Source organism: Tamandua tetradactyla, chromosome 16, assembly GCF_023851605.1.
Source record: "Tamandua tetradactyla isolate mTamTet1 chromosome 16, mTamTet1.pri, whole genome shotgun sequence".
NCBI lineage: Eukaryota > Metazoa > Chordata > Mammalia > Pilosa > Myrmecophagidae > Tamandua > Tamandua tetradactyla.
The window spans coordinates 25,706,455-25,718,914 of NC_135342.1; the positions used below are offsets into that span (position 1 = coordinate 25,706,455).

Here is a 12,460-nt window from a genome sequence, read left to right on the forward strand (position 1 = left end):
AATATTATTCTTGCTGCTTGTAATTAAAAGTGCAAAGCCTGTTAAATGGTAAAGAGTTTTCCTGTAATATTTTCCCCTTATACTTCTCATATTCTACTAAACTGTATAATATATTGTACTTATTGATTATATGTATTATCTGTCTCCACCACAAGAATATCAATTTCATGACTTAGCTTGTCTGTTTTGCTCACTGCTTTATCCCTAGCGCATAGAATAATGCCTGATGTACAGCAGACACTCCGTAAATATTTGTCGAACCGAGTGAGTGATTAGATGAATGGATGGATGAATGAATGCTTGAGTGATTGAATGAAAGAACGAACAATAGAAGGCTCAGAGTACTCTGCTTGACCTTCCTTTCAACCAAGGAGGGCGCGCGGGCTCCTGCACCGACCCCTACGGCCGCCAGAGGGCGTCTGTAGGCCGGGTCCCCGGGAGCCAGAGACGGGACCCGCCCCCTGGGATCCAGCCCCCGGAGCCCCATATTCCTGGGTCGGGCCTGGGGCTTTTGGACCCCGCCCAGACCTGAAATGTGCAAGTCTGCGTACTCCAAACCGGCGCAGCTACATGTCTCCGCGCTTCAGAGGGGGAAACTGAGGCCCGTCGTGGCAGAGGTGGGGCCGGCCCCCCCCCCCCGGCGAGCCCCCGCCCCCGCCCGGCCCCGCCCTGCCCCGTAAAGAGTCTCCCAGGGCGTGAGGCAAAGGCTCACAGTACCGCGCCGGGGCCGGGGTCGGAGCCGGGATGGCGGCTAAGCGGCTGGGCAAGCGGGTGCTGAGCAAGCTGCAGGCTCCGTCGCGGGCCCGCGGGCCGGAGGGCAGCCCCAGGGGGTTGCAGAAACGGCACGCGCGAGTCACCGTCAAGTACGACCGGCGGGAGTTGCAGCGGCGGCTGGACGTGGAGAAGTGGATCGACGGACGCTTGGAGGAGCTATTCCGCGGCCGGGTGAGGCGGAGGAGGGTGATAGGGGGCGTAGAGGGTGGTCCCGGCCCGAGGAGACCCTACGCCCTTGGGGGTCTCTAGGTGCACGCTAGTTGGTGCACACGCAGCCTCGTCCGCATGAAGAGGACTCACGCCCAGGAACCAGGCACTCCCTGGCCTGGCCGTGTGCACTCTGGTTGTGGACAGTCATACACACACTTGGGTCTGCAGAGATGTGTTCAAAGACCTGGGAAGGGCCAGCCGAGCCGGAGGATAGCGAAGCAGGGGCGGCCATATGTGGAGAAAGGGTGGGGGAGGGGCTGCCTCAAAGCCAAACATAGACATGGTGACCTGGGAGTTGCAACCACACTGAGAGTCATGGCAAAGGGAGCAGCGGTGCACAGGGACACACACAGGGACACGTCCACAGATGCAACAGCCATGTCTTGCCTTACCCGGACACAAGCTGCCTCACAGATCAGCGTCTGCTACAGCCCCACAGGCACAGAAGCTCAGCTATATGTAGACACCCAGCGCAACAACTACTGTCAAACACAAAACGTCACAAGTTACCGCTCTTCATAGATAACACACCCCGCAGGCCACAGCGACTCACACAGGCAAAACAATACTGGCTGCAATAGCTACCCTCGGACCCCAAATGACTGAGTTACATCCAGCCTTCCTCTTCCCTGGCAAACACAATAACAGATGTTACAGCCACTATACCCACACATCAAAATGCATAAGCTCTGGGCACATCCGGCTGCCCACAGGCACACAAGGGCACCAGCTACAGCTAGATATACTGACATGTAGACTGCAGACAGCCCCAGGGTCTTCACCCACCACCTGGGTATGTGCTTGGAGTCACACTTCCTATCACATGCATGTACTGCCAAACACAGTCACGGGTACCTGATGGCTGTGGCATTGCACAGACAGACATAGCACACATGAACACTCACAGCACGCATGGACAGATGGGCACAGGACACACAGAGACACAGCACACATGGATACAGAGACACACACAGCACACATAGACACAGACATACACAGCACACATGGGCATGCACAGATGCACATATAGCAGCACACAGACCCACACAAACACACACAGTACCTTGTACACTCAAGAAATACCGTTAGACATGCAAAGTGCTCCTTAGCAGAGCATACAGTGGTAGAAGAAGTGACACAGGTCTCTGTCTTTAGACATACATATTGGCTTGTACAGGAGGACAGATCAATCCAGTTGCAAGTGGTAGGTGGCATCTTTTGAGGTCATGCCCAGATGGTGGACGTGACAGCTAGTTGTGGACACATGACAATGAAGCAAACACACAAGTCAGAGCCTCACACCTGATATCCACAGGACCACCGGCCCCTGCCCAGAGTCACCCACATGGTGCCACCCACCTCTCACTCTCACGCCAGCCCTGGACCCTTGGCACCAGACTCTGGCTCACTCAGACTTACACGGGCGTGGAATCATGTATTAGATGCTCCATGCCCTTGCTGACCCTTCACCGCACACAAACCCCAGACCACCGGGCCCTGAAGCTGGCATCGGGGAAGTGGAATTTGGCAGGGCTCTGGGTGGGGGAGGAAAGACTCTGTAGCCTCAGGGATCTCTGGCTCGGACAGCTGTGTCCTGTCCCCCGCAGGAGCATTGAGCCAGCCTGCATTTGGGCCACTGCCCCAAGAGGCATGCTGGGAGACCCCTCTTGGCCCCCTCAACATTGGGCTCAGGACTCATCCCACCAACCCAACTTGGGGGTGCCTTGGTGGTAATCTCCCAGGACTGCCAGCTCACCGGGTGACACCTTGGGCTCTGGGGGTTGGGGGGAGTGAGGCTGGCCTGAGCCCTGCCCTCCCTTTCTGTCCCCTGGGGGAGGGGGCCGCCCCGCCCCAGCAGACTCCAGTCTGCCAGCTCCCCTCCCCCAAACCTACTGCTTAAATTTTTCCTTGAAAGGGCAGAGCCAGGCCCACTCCTGAATCCCAGAATCTGACATTCCAAGACTTGACTAGGCCTGTTTCCCGCTGTGAAAACTGGGGCCAAGAGAGACCCGTGCCAGCCTCCAGGCTCCTGGCGCCCAGGGTCCAGGCATCTGGGCTGGTACAGGCCCCCAGGCCCCTGTCACCCCATCTGTCACCCCTCCCCCAATGCCCAGATGTCCTGCTTCAGTGGTGCTGTCCCCGACTGCCACATTATTGCTACAGAGCTGGCCAGCTGGGCCCTGAGTCCGCCCCAGGACAAAGGGCGGGGGGGAGGGGACACTGACCCTCCTCCTCCCCCTCTGTAGGAGGCAGACATGCCTGACGAGGTCAACATAGATGAATTGTTGGAATTAGAAAATGAAGAGGACAGAAGAAAGAAAATTCAGGTAGGTGGGGGGTGGGGGAAGCTGACCCCAATCCTCTACCTGGTACCTCCCCCACAAACAGTTAACATGTTTACTGAGCACCTACTGTGTGCCAGGCACTGTTTCAATTGTTTTATACTTATTAAGCCATTTAATCTGCACAAGTTTCTGAAGTAGGTGATGTGATTATTTTCATTTTCCAGGTGAGGAAAATGAGGCCCAGAAAAGTTGAATCAGTTGCCCAGGGTCACACAGTACAGAAAGGGCAGAGCTGGGAGTCAAATCCAGGCAACGTGGCTGCCCCATCCTTGCCTTTATGGGCTAACCCCTCCCAGAGGCAGGAGATGCTGGGTGACTTCTCACTCCTCTGATCTAGAGCTGTTCTGATTGCTTGTCTCAGCCCTGCCCCATACTCTGTAAGGCCCTGGTGAAGTCCACTCTGGAATCTAACTGCCATTCCTGCTTTGTTGGGAAAGAACAGGTGGTGGAGGGGAGTAAATGTTAAACATGTACTAATTTTCTTTTGGGGCTGTGTGTGTTTAGGGACTCATGAAGTCCTGTATGAACCCCACAGAGGTAAGTTTCCCCACTACAGGTCCTATTCTGGGCCCCTGTACCTCAAAGAGGGGGCGGTCTTTGGGGAGGAGGGAAGAAGCTGGCTATGCCCTGGAGACAGGCAGAGGGAACTCTGGGGAGCCTCTGATCTCTCACTGTTCTTTTCTTGTCTCCGGAAGTACCCTTTGTCTGTCTCACTCTCTTCTCTCTCCCCATCTGCCACGAGACTCCATTATCTCCGCCCAGCTGAGACCTTCCCCCATCTGTCTCCTATTTCTGCCTCTCTCTGCCAAGCTCTCTCCTTTGGGCCACCAGGTTGCAGGCTCAGCCTTTTGCCGACTCCCCCTTTACTGCCGCTGCCACCCGGAGCTCCCGTCCCCGACCCTCTCTGCCACCCCATCCTTCCCTGCCAGGGAGCTGGGTGACCCAGCCCCTCCCACTTCCTTTCCTTCTTTAAAAGGGAAAACTATTCGCGTTTCTCTGACTAGCTCTGGGCTGCTTGAGGGACAGACGTCACTGTGTGTCTGTCTGCCATGAGACTGTCTCAGGCTTCTCTCTCTGGGGACCCTCGTGGTGATGGCTTGGCCTGAGAACTATCTCCTGCTCTCTCTTGTCTCTTTTTCTCTGTCCCTCTGTCTCTCTCCCCCGTCTCTCTCATATCTCTCTTTGTGTCTCTGTCTCCATCTCTCCCCATCTCTCTCTCTCTCTCTTTTCCCATTTTTCTCTTTTTCTCTGTCTCTCTCTGTGCTTTTCCATCTGTCTCTCCCATTTCTCTCTCACTGTTTCTTTCTCTGTCTTTTTTTCTCCCTCCCATCTCTGTCTCCTTTTTCACCCCTCACTTCCTCTCCCTGTCTCTGTTGGGCTCTAAGCCCCACTACCCCTGAGCTCTGTCGGGGTCCAAGAAGCGGGGGAAGGAGAGGTCCAGGTCTGAGGGGCTGGGCTACACTGGGGCGGGGGCTCCTACCCCTCCGTGTTCTCAGCACCCCATGCCCTGTCCTCAGGACTTCGTCCAGGAGCTGCTGGCCAAGCTGCGAGGCCTCCACAAGCAGCCCGGCCTCCGCCAGCCCAGCCCCTCGGACACCTCGGACAGCGGCAGCCTCAGCCCCCTCCAGGACCGGGCCTGGACTGCGCCCCCCTGACCCACCGCACCCCTGTGGCCCCCTCCGCTCGCTCCTCTCCCAGCACCGGGCTTGTTTATAAGTTGTATTTAATGTTTCTGTAACGATAACGCCGTGTGACTGTTTTTCCTCTCCCTGGTTAGCCCAGTCCGCCCTGAGCTCCTCTCACCCTTACCCCCCACGGGGACAACCTCCCCTTCTCCTGCTGGGTCGACTCGTGTCCTAGCACCCGCAGCTGGCCCTGCCAGATGGAGAATCACTCCTTCTCGGCCGGAGAGCATGAGAACACGCCCTGCTGACCCAGTGTCCCGACCCACATCCTGTCTTCACCCCCCACCACACCCCTACCCGCCCCCCCCCCCACCGCCTTCCCTAGCCTTGGCCCAATCCCAGCCAGCAAGGCCCCTGCATGGAGGGGGCACACGGGGCTTCTGTGGGGACGATGGCCCACAGCCACTAAATGTGGCCAGTATTATCCCAACTCAGGTGATCATGCAGTGAACAAGTCATTCACCTGCTCCATGAAAATTGATTGGGCATCTCTTGTGCACCTGGCATGACCACTGGTATTGAGGCCACAGAGATGGTCTCTGACGTCAAGGTGCTTACACACTGGTGGGTGAGATGGGCTTGTATGTGGAGGAGTAGAACAAAGTGTGCCTAATGGTTCAAGACACTTGGGAGCTGAGGGGTTGAGAGGAGCCATTCACTCTTGGGGTGTGTGTAAAGAAAGCCAGGAGGGCTTCCTGATGATGACATTGAGGCAAGGCCGTGAAGGATGCATAGGAGTTTGTGTGAAATGGATATCAGTATTTGAGCACTCTGAACTTGTGGGGTTGTCCCAGAGAAGATACCAGATATTGCCAGGGTCATCGAGAAGTTGGGATACATAATGGTTCCCCAGAGCTGGATCAGGGACGCTCTTTACTGGGCCAAGATAATCCTTTAGCACTGGAGCATGGAGAGATCTAGAGAGCCCCAGGGGAGAGGTTGGGGCATTAGAAGTGGGTAGTGGCTATATCAAGAGCTACAGAAGTTATGTCATTAACAATTGGACTGGCTGTGGTTGAGAGTGGAGCTGTGGTTGCAGTCAGTCCTGGGGCAGGGCCAAAGCTGGGGTGTCCCCCAGGATAAAGCATCCATCTTGCCTCTCCTGACTGAAGTAGGGGTCTCTGGTCCCTGTTCCTACCCCATGTCACCCAGTGGCTCTATCAGGATCAGGTATCCTCCCAGAGGGTCTGAGTGCCAGCCTGGCAGCAAGAGAAGATGCCCTGAAGGGCGTCCTGGAACACCCTGGCTTGTCCAGCTGTCAGGCAACTTCATCATCCCTGTGCAGACAGGCCTCAAGGGCTTCTAGTGCCTCCCTCCACACATCACTTCTGGATCCCAGAGAGCCAGGGGTTTCCCCGCCATCCATTTGGGTCTGGGGAACGCTACTTCCCTCATGCAGAGGATGCCTCTTCTTTGTGGGGTGGTATGGAGCACTGCTCAAAATCCAGGTTCTAGAACCCTGGGTACGCTATGTGTTGGGCCTCTCTGTGCTTCATTTTCCTCATCTGGAAAATGGGTGCTTCACAAATGAGGAAACTGAGGCCCAGATTACTGATGTCACTTGCCAAGAGTCACAGAGTTGGGAAGTGGTAGCACAAGGAAGGCTTCAATCCCCACCCGTTCTGCTCGGCTCCTATGTTATAAGGCCTCTAAAATCATAGCAACAATCATTCATTTTCAGTGGTGGAGAGAGGTTGGTGATTCATACTAAGGTGTGAGTGACTACTCAGCTCTCAGACGGCAATATAATTGACTGGGCACATGGCTACGGTAAAACAATTGGGAAGCAGCATACTCTGTCGGTTAAGAGCATGGATTCTGGAGTTAAACTGCCTGAAGTCAAATGTCATCTGTTATTCTCAGCTGTTTGATCTTGAGCAAGTCACCTAACCTCTCTTGCACCTCAGTTTTCACATCTGTTAGCAGATAATTATAATACCTCCTTCCTAGGGTGGTGGTGAGGTTTAAATGACTTAATGAATGTATAGAATGTAGACTAGTGCCACGCACAGTAAACATCATTATCAACCTCATCATCTGCTCCCCTAGCCACCACCTCTGGCCAGCAAGATGCCCCTTGAGTCACAATCCCTCTGCTATAGCAGAGCCCAAAGGACACTGTACCTGACCCTTACTGGGCTCCTTGCCTCTCACCCACTCTGCGGTCAGGTGACACTTAATAGTCAGTGTAGCTCCAGTCTCCATCTACCTGGTTCCCTCTTCCTCTTTGCTCCATACATCACCATTATTATTATTAATTTCTTGACATTGTTCCAGTATTTCTTTATGCAAATACATAAAGCATGAATGTATAGTCTATTTCCCCTTTTTCTTACCTATGAGAACACTGCTCTCCGCCTTCTCTTTCCATTTAATGACTAATCTTGGAAATCTTTCATGTCTCAACGCTTGCGGGCTTCTCTTAGCTTTCAGCATAAAAGCCAAAGTCCCCTGGGCCACAAGACCCTTCGCGCCCCACCCCTCCCCACCCCCACCCGGCTCACCTGCCTGACTTCATCCCTCTCCTCTCTCCCCATCCTCCACACTGGCGCCTTCCCATCCTCAAACCCACTCAGCTTCTCCCCTCCAGGACCCACAAACACTTCCTTCTCTAATTCCTCTACCTGGAGCACTCATCGCCCAGATTCCTTCATTCTCACCCTCACTTAGACTTAACATCAGAGAGATCCTCCCGAGCACTTTAAGGAGCACAGTCAGTCGCTCTCCATCTCCTCGCCCTGATTTATTTTCTCCGTTGGCTTTATTACACCCTGGAATGATCTATTCGTTTATGTCAGCCTACATTCCCCATCTTCAGAATATTAGCTCCTTGCCTGCCTTGGGCAGCGCTAAACAGTAAAATCTAGAACCGCTCCCGCACACAGTAGGCGCTTGCGGGTTACCAGTGCCCTCTAGTGGCTGCATCCCCTCTCCCATGCACTAGGACCCTCCTGCTGCAGCAGTAAGGCCGCAGTGCCCCCGCGTGGCTATGTGAGTTGGCCTTAAACTACACCCCAACGATCAGTTTCTGGAGAGCTTCCGCTTGAGCGGTGCGCTCGGCTGGCATTTCATCAAAAGAGCGGGTCTGGAGGTAGCAAGTGCAGAGCGTTCTTCCATTTTTACCTCCCACCAACACCAGAGGCTTTGCTCATTAAGATGATAAATATTAGAATTGGGCTTGCAATGATGATATTGGTATTCATGATTAGTTAGAATGAGCAGGAAAGCTCTTAGTGAAAGGATTATAACGGGTGATATAAAATCAGCCTACAAAAATCAATACCATTTTGCTAAAATAGGAACAATCAGTTAAAACATATACTTTGTAAGATTATGCTGTTCTCAATGAAAATAAAATTATAAAGTAGCTAACAGCTTAATCAAGGATGCATAAGGCCCTGATGGAGAAAAGATTAAAATGCCAATAGAAAATATAGAAGCTAATCTGAGAAAAAAAGATCTTCCACGCCCATGGATAGGATATCTTACTGTTGTCCTCATGCCAGTTCTCTGAATTCAAAGAAATTCCAATCAAAATTCCAAATGGATTTTTGAGTCCCTTGGTAAACCTATTCAAAAATATATATGTAGGAACAAAGATGTGTCAATAGCTGAGTTGATATGAAAAAGGAAAAAGGGGGGGGGCTTGCTCTGCCATATATTAAGATATACTGCAAAGCTATTGTAATAAAAACCGTGTGGTACTGGTACAAGAACAGATGAATACACCAAAGGAACTGATAGACAGACCCAAGTCTACATAGCAACATGATGAAACTCCGGAGGGCACCACGTTCCATGGAGAGAAGATGGACTGTGGTAGATGGCACTGGGAAAACCTGCTCACACTATAAAGAAAAATAAATGGGGCTCATTGGGGTGGCGACACGTCTGCAGGTAGCGCCGTTAAGGCTTGGCACTATGAGGAGAGAACATTGCAATCAGTCCCTAAGCTATTTGAAGAGAGTGACTACATGCATCTGGGCCACGCTGTCCGTGGGGATGAGGTGGTTGGGGAGAATCCAAGAACATGGTGGTGAGTGGCAGGAGAGATTAAAGCAGGCTGTCCAATGACCATCAGCAGACTCAATCAAAATTAAAGCGCATGGGAGAGGATACCCTGAATACTGGCAAAAGTGCATTTGATAGGAGATCAAGAAGATGGGTTTATGCTATTCACTGGGACCAGGTGTCCCTTAACTGTTCCATGTCAGATAACGCCATTGCTTCTATAGGAAACCAGGCAGAAATCGCTGCTTAGGAGTAGAGAGAGAGCCCCAAACTGAATGGGTTCTCCTGCGCATGGACACCTCTTCACCCCTGAAGTTGCTGTCAGTGTGCACCCTTAATATCTCTCACCCCTCAGTGTTTGATGGGAGCCTGAAGTGACCATGTGGTAGGTACCCCAACAAACACATGCTCTTAATCTTAATCCTCATCTCTGTGGATGTGAACCCATTGTAAATAGTGCCTTTTGAAGATGTTACTTTTACTTAAGGTTTGGTGAGCTGAATGAGGATGGGCCTTAATCCAGAATTATGGATGCCTTATAAAGAAAATCTGGAAGTCAAAGGAAACTGGAAGAGCAGAAAGGAGAGCACATCACCAAAAGACAGGAGGCAGTGATAGAAGCCAAGGAACCCCAAGGACTGCTGCAACGAGCACCAGAAAGCTCTAGAAGAAAGTTATGTCTTGATTTGGATTTCTAGTCCCCAAACCATGAACTAATAAATTCTTGTTGTGAAGCCAAAAAAAAGGAAGAAAGAAAAAGAAATGGATCCCTCCCTGACACACATAAAATGATAAACTCCTGATGAAATAAAGATCTAAATGTAAAGGGTGAAACTATGGCATTAATAAAAGAAAGTGGATGAGAATTCATTGTGACATGTCCACAAATTTTTTGAAATATTTCCCATCAAAAGATTTTGTGTACCTGCAACTCAATGACAAAAAGACAAACAATCCAGTTTAAAAATGGGCAAAGGCAAGTACCCCTAAAGATTGGGAGATGGATCAAAGGAGAAGGAGCAGTCATAACAGAGAAGATAGGATTTAACAAATGAGAATGACTGCTGAATCAGTATATTGATATTTCTTTCAGTCTCCAATGTCTTGGAGCAGCTAGAAGGATAAACCTAAAATTGTGGAACTCTAACCCATACCAAATTCTGAAATCTGTTCATTGTAACCACTTGTTACAATGTATTTTGAAATTTATTGCTTTTTTTGTATATATGTTATATTTCACAATAAAAAATGTTAAGAAATAAAAATGGGCTACGGTCTTGAAAAGTCATTTCTCCAGACATGCAAATGGCCAATAAGCACATGAAGAGATGCTCATTATCATTAGCCATCAAAATCACAGTGAGATACCACTTCACACCCACTAGGATGGCTATTATTTAAAAAATGGAAAATAACGGGTGTTGGCGAGATGCCGAGAAATGGGAGCCCTCACACATTCTGGGAATGTGAAGTGGTGCAGGTGCTTTGTTAAACAGACTAGCATGTCCTCAAAAGGTGACCCAAATTGACTTGAAGAGTGAAAAGAAGAAGTGGGGGAGGCTGGCGGTGCTGCGATTTGGCAGTCGTTTTGGCTTGAGAGGCTTCGCGGCTTTTGGAGGTGACCGTTGCCATGATGGCCCAAAGGGGCCTAGTGGCTAACCGAGGCCGGCGCTTCAGGTGGGCCAAGAGCTGAGCGGTCCTGGAGGAGGCAGCAGCGCTGCTGGGACATTGCCTTGGGTCCTCTCAAACAGATTCCCATGAACCTCTTCATCGTGAACATGGCTGGCAATACTATCTCTATCTTCCTTACTATGATGGTGTGTATGATGGCTTGGAGACCCATTCAGGCACTTATGGCCATTTCAGCCACTTTCAAGATGCTAGAAAGTTCAAGCCAGAAGTTTCTTCAGGGTTTGGTCTATCTCATTGGTAACCTTATGGGTTTGGCATTGGCTGTTTACAAGTGCCAGTCAATGGGACTATTGCCTACTCATGCATCAGATTGGTTAGCCTTCATCGAACCTCCGGAGAGAATGCAGTTCAGTGGTGGGGGATTGCTTTTGTGACTCTGAGAAGGAAGTACCTGGCACCTTATGTATTTGGATCTCATTTACATACACAGATCTGGTGGCTCCTGAGTATACACACCCTTACAAACTACTCTCATGCTGAAGAGTCAAAAGTTCTCTTTTTTCCATGAAGAGGAAACATATCCTAAAAGGACAATGCCCATATTGCTACAAACACAAAGAAACTATCCACAATCCTGACTGAAAATAATGTAGAAAACTTTATTTATGTTTCCAATACAGAGCAAAACAACAAATACAACCATAACTCTCTGTAAACAAAGAATAGTTGCTGCTAAATCAAGACCCACAGCAGCATCTCCTCTCAATAAATTAAATGGTTGAAAACAAACAAAAACAAAAAAAACAAAAAAAAAGGTGACCCAGCACTTTCACTCCTAGGTACATCCCCCAAAGTTTTGAAAACATATTGTCAAACAGAAACTTATGCATGAATAGTCATAGCAACAACCCTGATAGAAAAATAGGCGAGGGATATGAACAGGAAACTGAGAAAAGAGGAAATTCAACTTCATCAGCACATTAGGAAATGCTCAAATTCAGTAATAATCAGAAAGATGCAAATTAAAACAATAGTGAGTGATCATTTAATGTCCATTAATCTAGAAAAATTTAGAAAACTGGCTAATGCCAAATGTTGGGAAGTATAGTAGTGGCACCAACCAATCGGAATAGACACCCAACTCCATTTTTCCGTCAGGTCTTTCTCTGTTAATTCGTGCCCCTGGTGGGAGTGGACCATGGTACAGGTATTTTGGAGAATAAACCCTCATTCCATCATTCATTCACAGATTTTTTTTTTTCAAAATTAAAAAAACTTTTTTTAGAGGAATTGTAGGTTTACAGAAAAATTATGCATAAAATACAGAGTAGTTCTACCTTGTGATTCGTTATAAATTAATGGATTTTTTTCTTCTTTCACTGGCTGTGATTCATTGCAATTGTGACACTTTTTTCTTGTCATATTTCATTCACAGAGATTTCTGAGCACGTATTATGTGTCTAGCTCAGTTCTAGGTGTCTGGAGCTTACCTTTTAGCAAGAAGAATAGATAATAATAATTATCCTAAGTAAATGAATTATATAGTATGATAGATGGTAAGAGCCATGGATAAAAATTAGAAAGTAAAAAAGATTGAAAGTGCTGGAGGGGAAGGTGGCAGTTTTTAGTCGGGTGGTGAGTAGACGGAATAATGGGCTCCAAAATGTCCACACCCAAGACCTGGAGATACATTCCCTTACATGGCAAAAGGGACTTTGTAGATGTGGTTAAAAAAGGATCTTGAGATTGGAGGAGTCCAATGTAATCACAAGGGTCCTTTAAATAGCGAGGCGGGAAGGTCAA

The 12,460-nt window shown here is 49.6% G+C and overlaps 1 protein-coding gene and 1 pseudogene across 1 annotated transcript; both read left to right on the forward strand.

Annotated features, from left to right (window-relative positions):
* The first annotated feature begins 485 nt into the window (after positions 1–485).
* Positions 486–5,073, forward strand: PPP1R14A (protein phosphatase 1 regulatory inhibitor subunit 14A). Its single transcript, XM_077133618.1, has 4 exons — positions 486–945; positions 3,231–3,311; positions 3,834–3,866; positions 4,847–5,073. The coding sequence occupies exons 1-4, from the start codon at positions 745–747 to the stop codon at positions 4,982–4,984; spliced, it is 453 nt and encodes a 150-aa protein (XP_076989733.1). The 5' UTR covers positions 486–744; the 3' UTR covers positions 4,985–5,073.
* Positions 5,074–7,583: 2,510 nt separating this feature from the next.
* Positions 7,584–11,877, forward strand: LOC143659252 (ER membrane protein complex subunit 4 pseudogene; annotated as a pseudogene).
* Positions 11,878–12,460: the final 583 nt, after the last annotated feature.

Excerpts from the sequence above, each read along its gene's own strand:
- PPP1R14A (XM_077133618.1), top strand. The coding sequence starts at position 745 with ATGGCGGCTAAGCGGCTGGGCAAGCGGGTGCTGAGCAAGCTGCAGGCT. Across the intron at positions 946-3,230 it reads AGGAGCTATTCCGCGGCCGG|GAGGCAGACATGCCTGACGA; the intron begins GTGAGGCGGAGG and ends CCCCCTCTGTAG. Across the intron at positions 3,312-3,833 it reads ACAGAAGAAAGAAAATTCAG|GGACTCATGAAGTCCTGTAT; the intron begins GTAGGTGGGGGG and ends GTGTGTGTTTAG.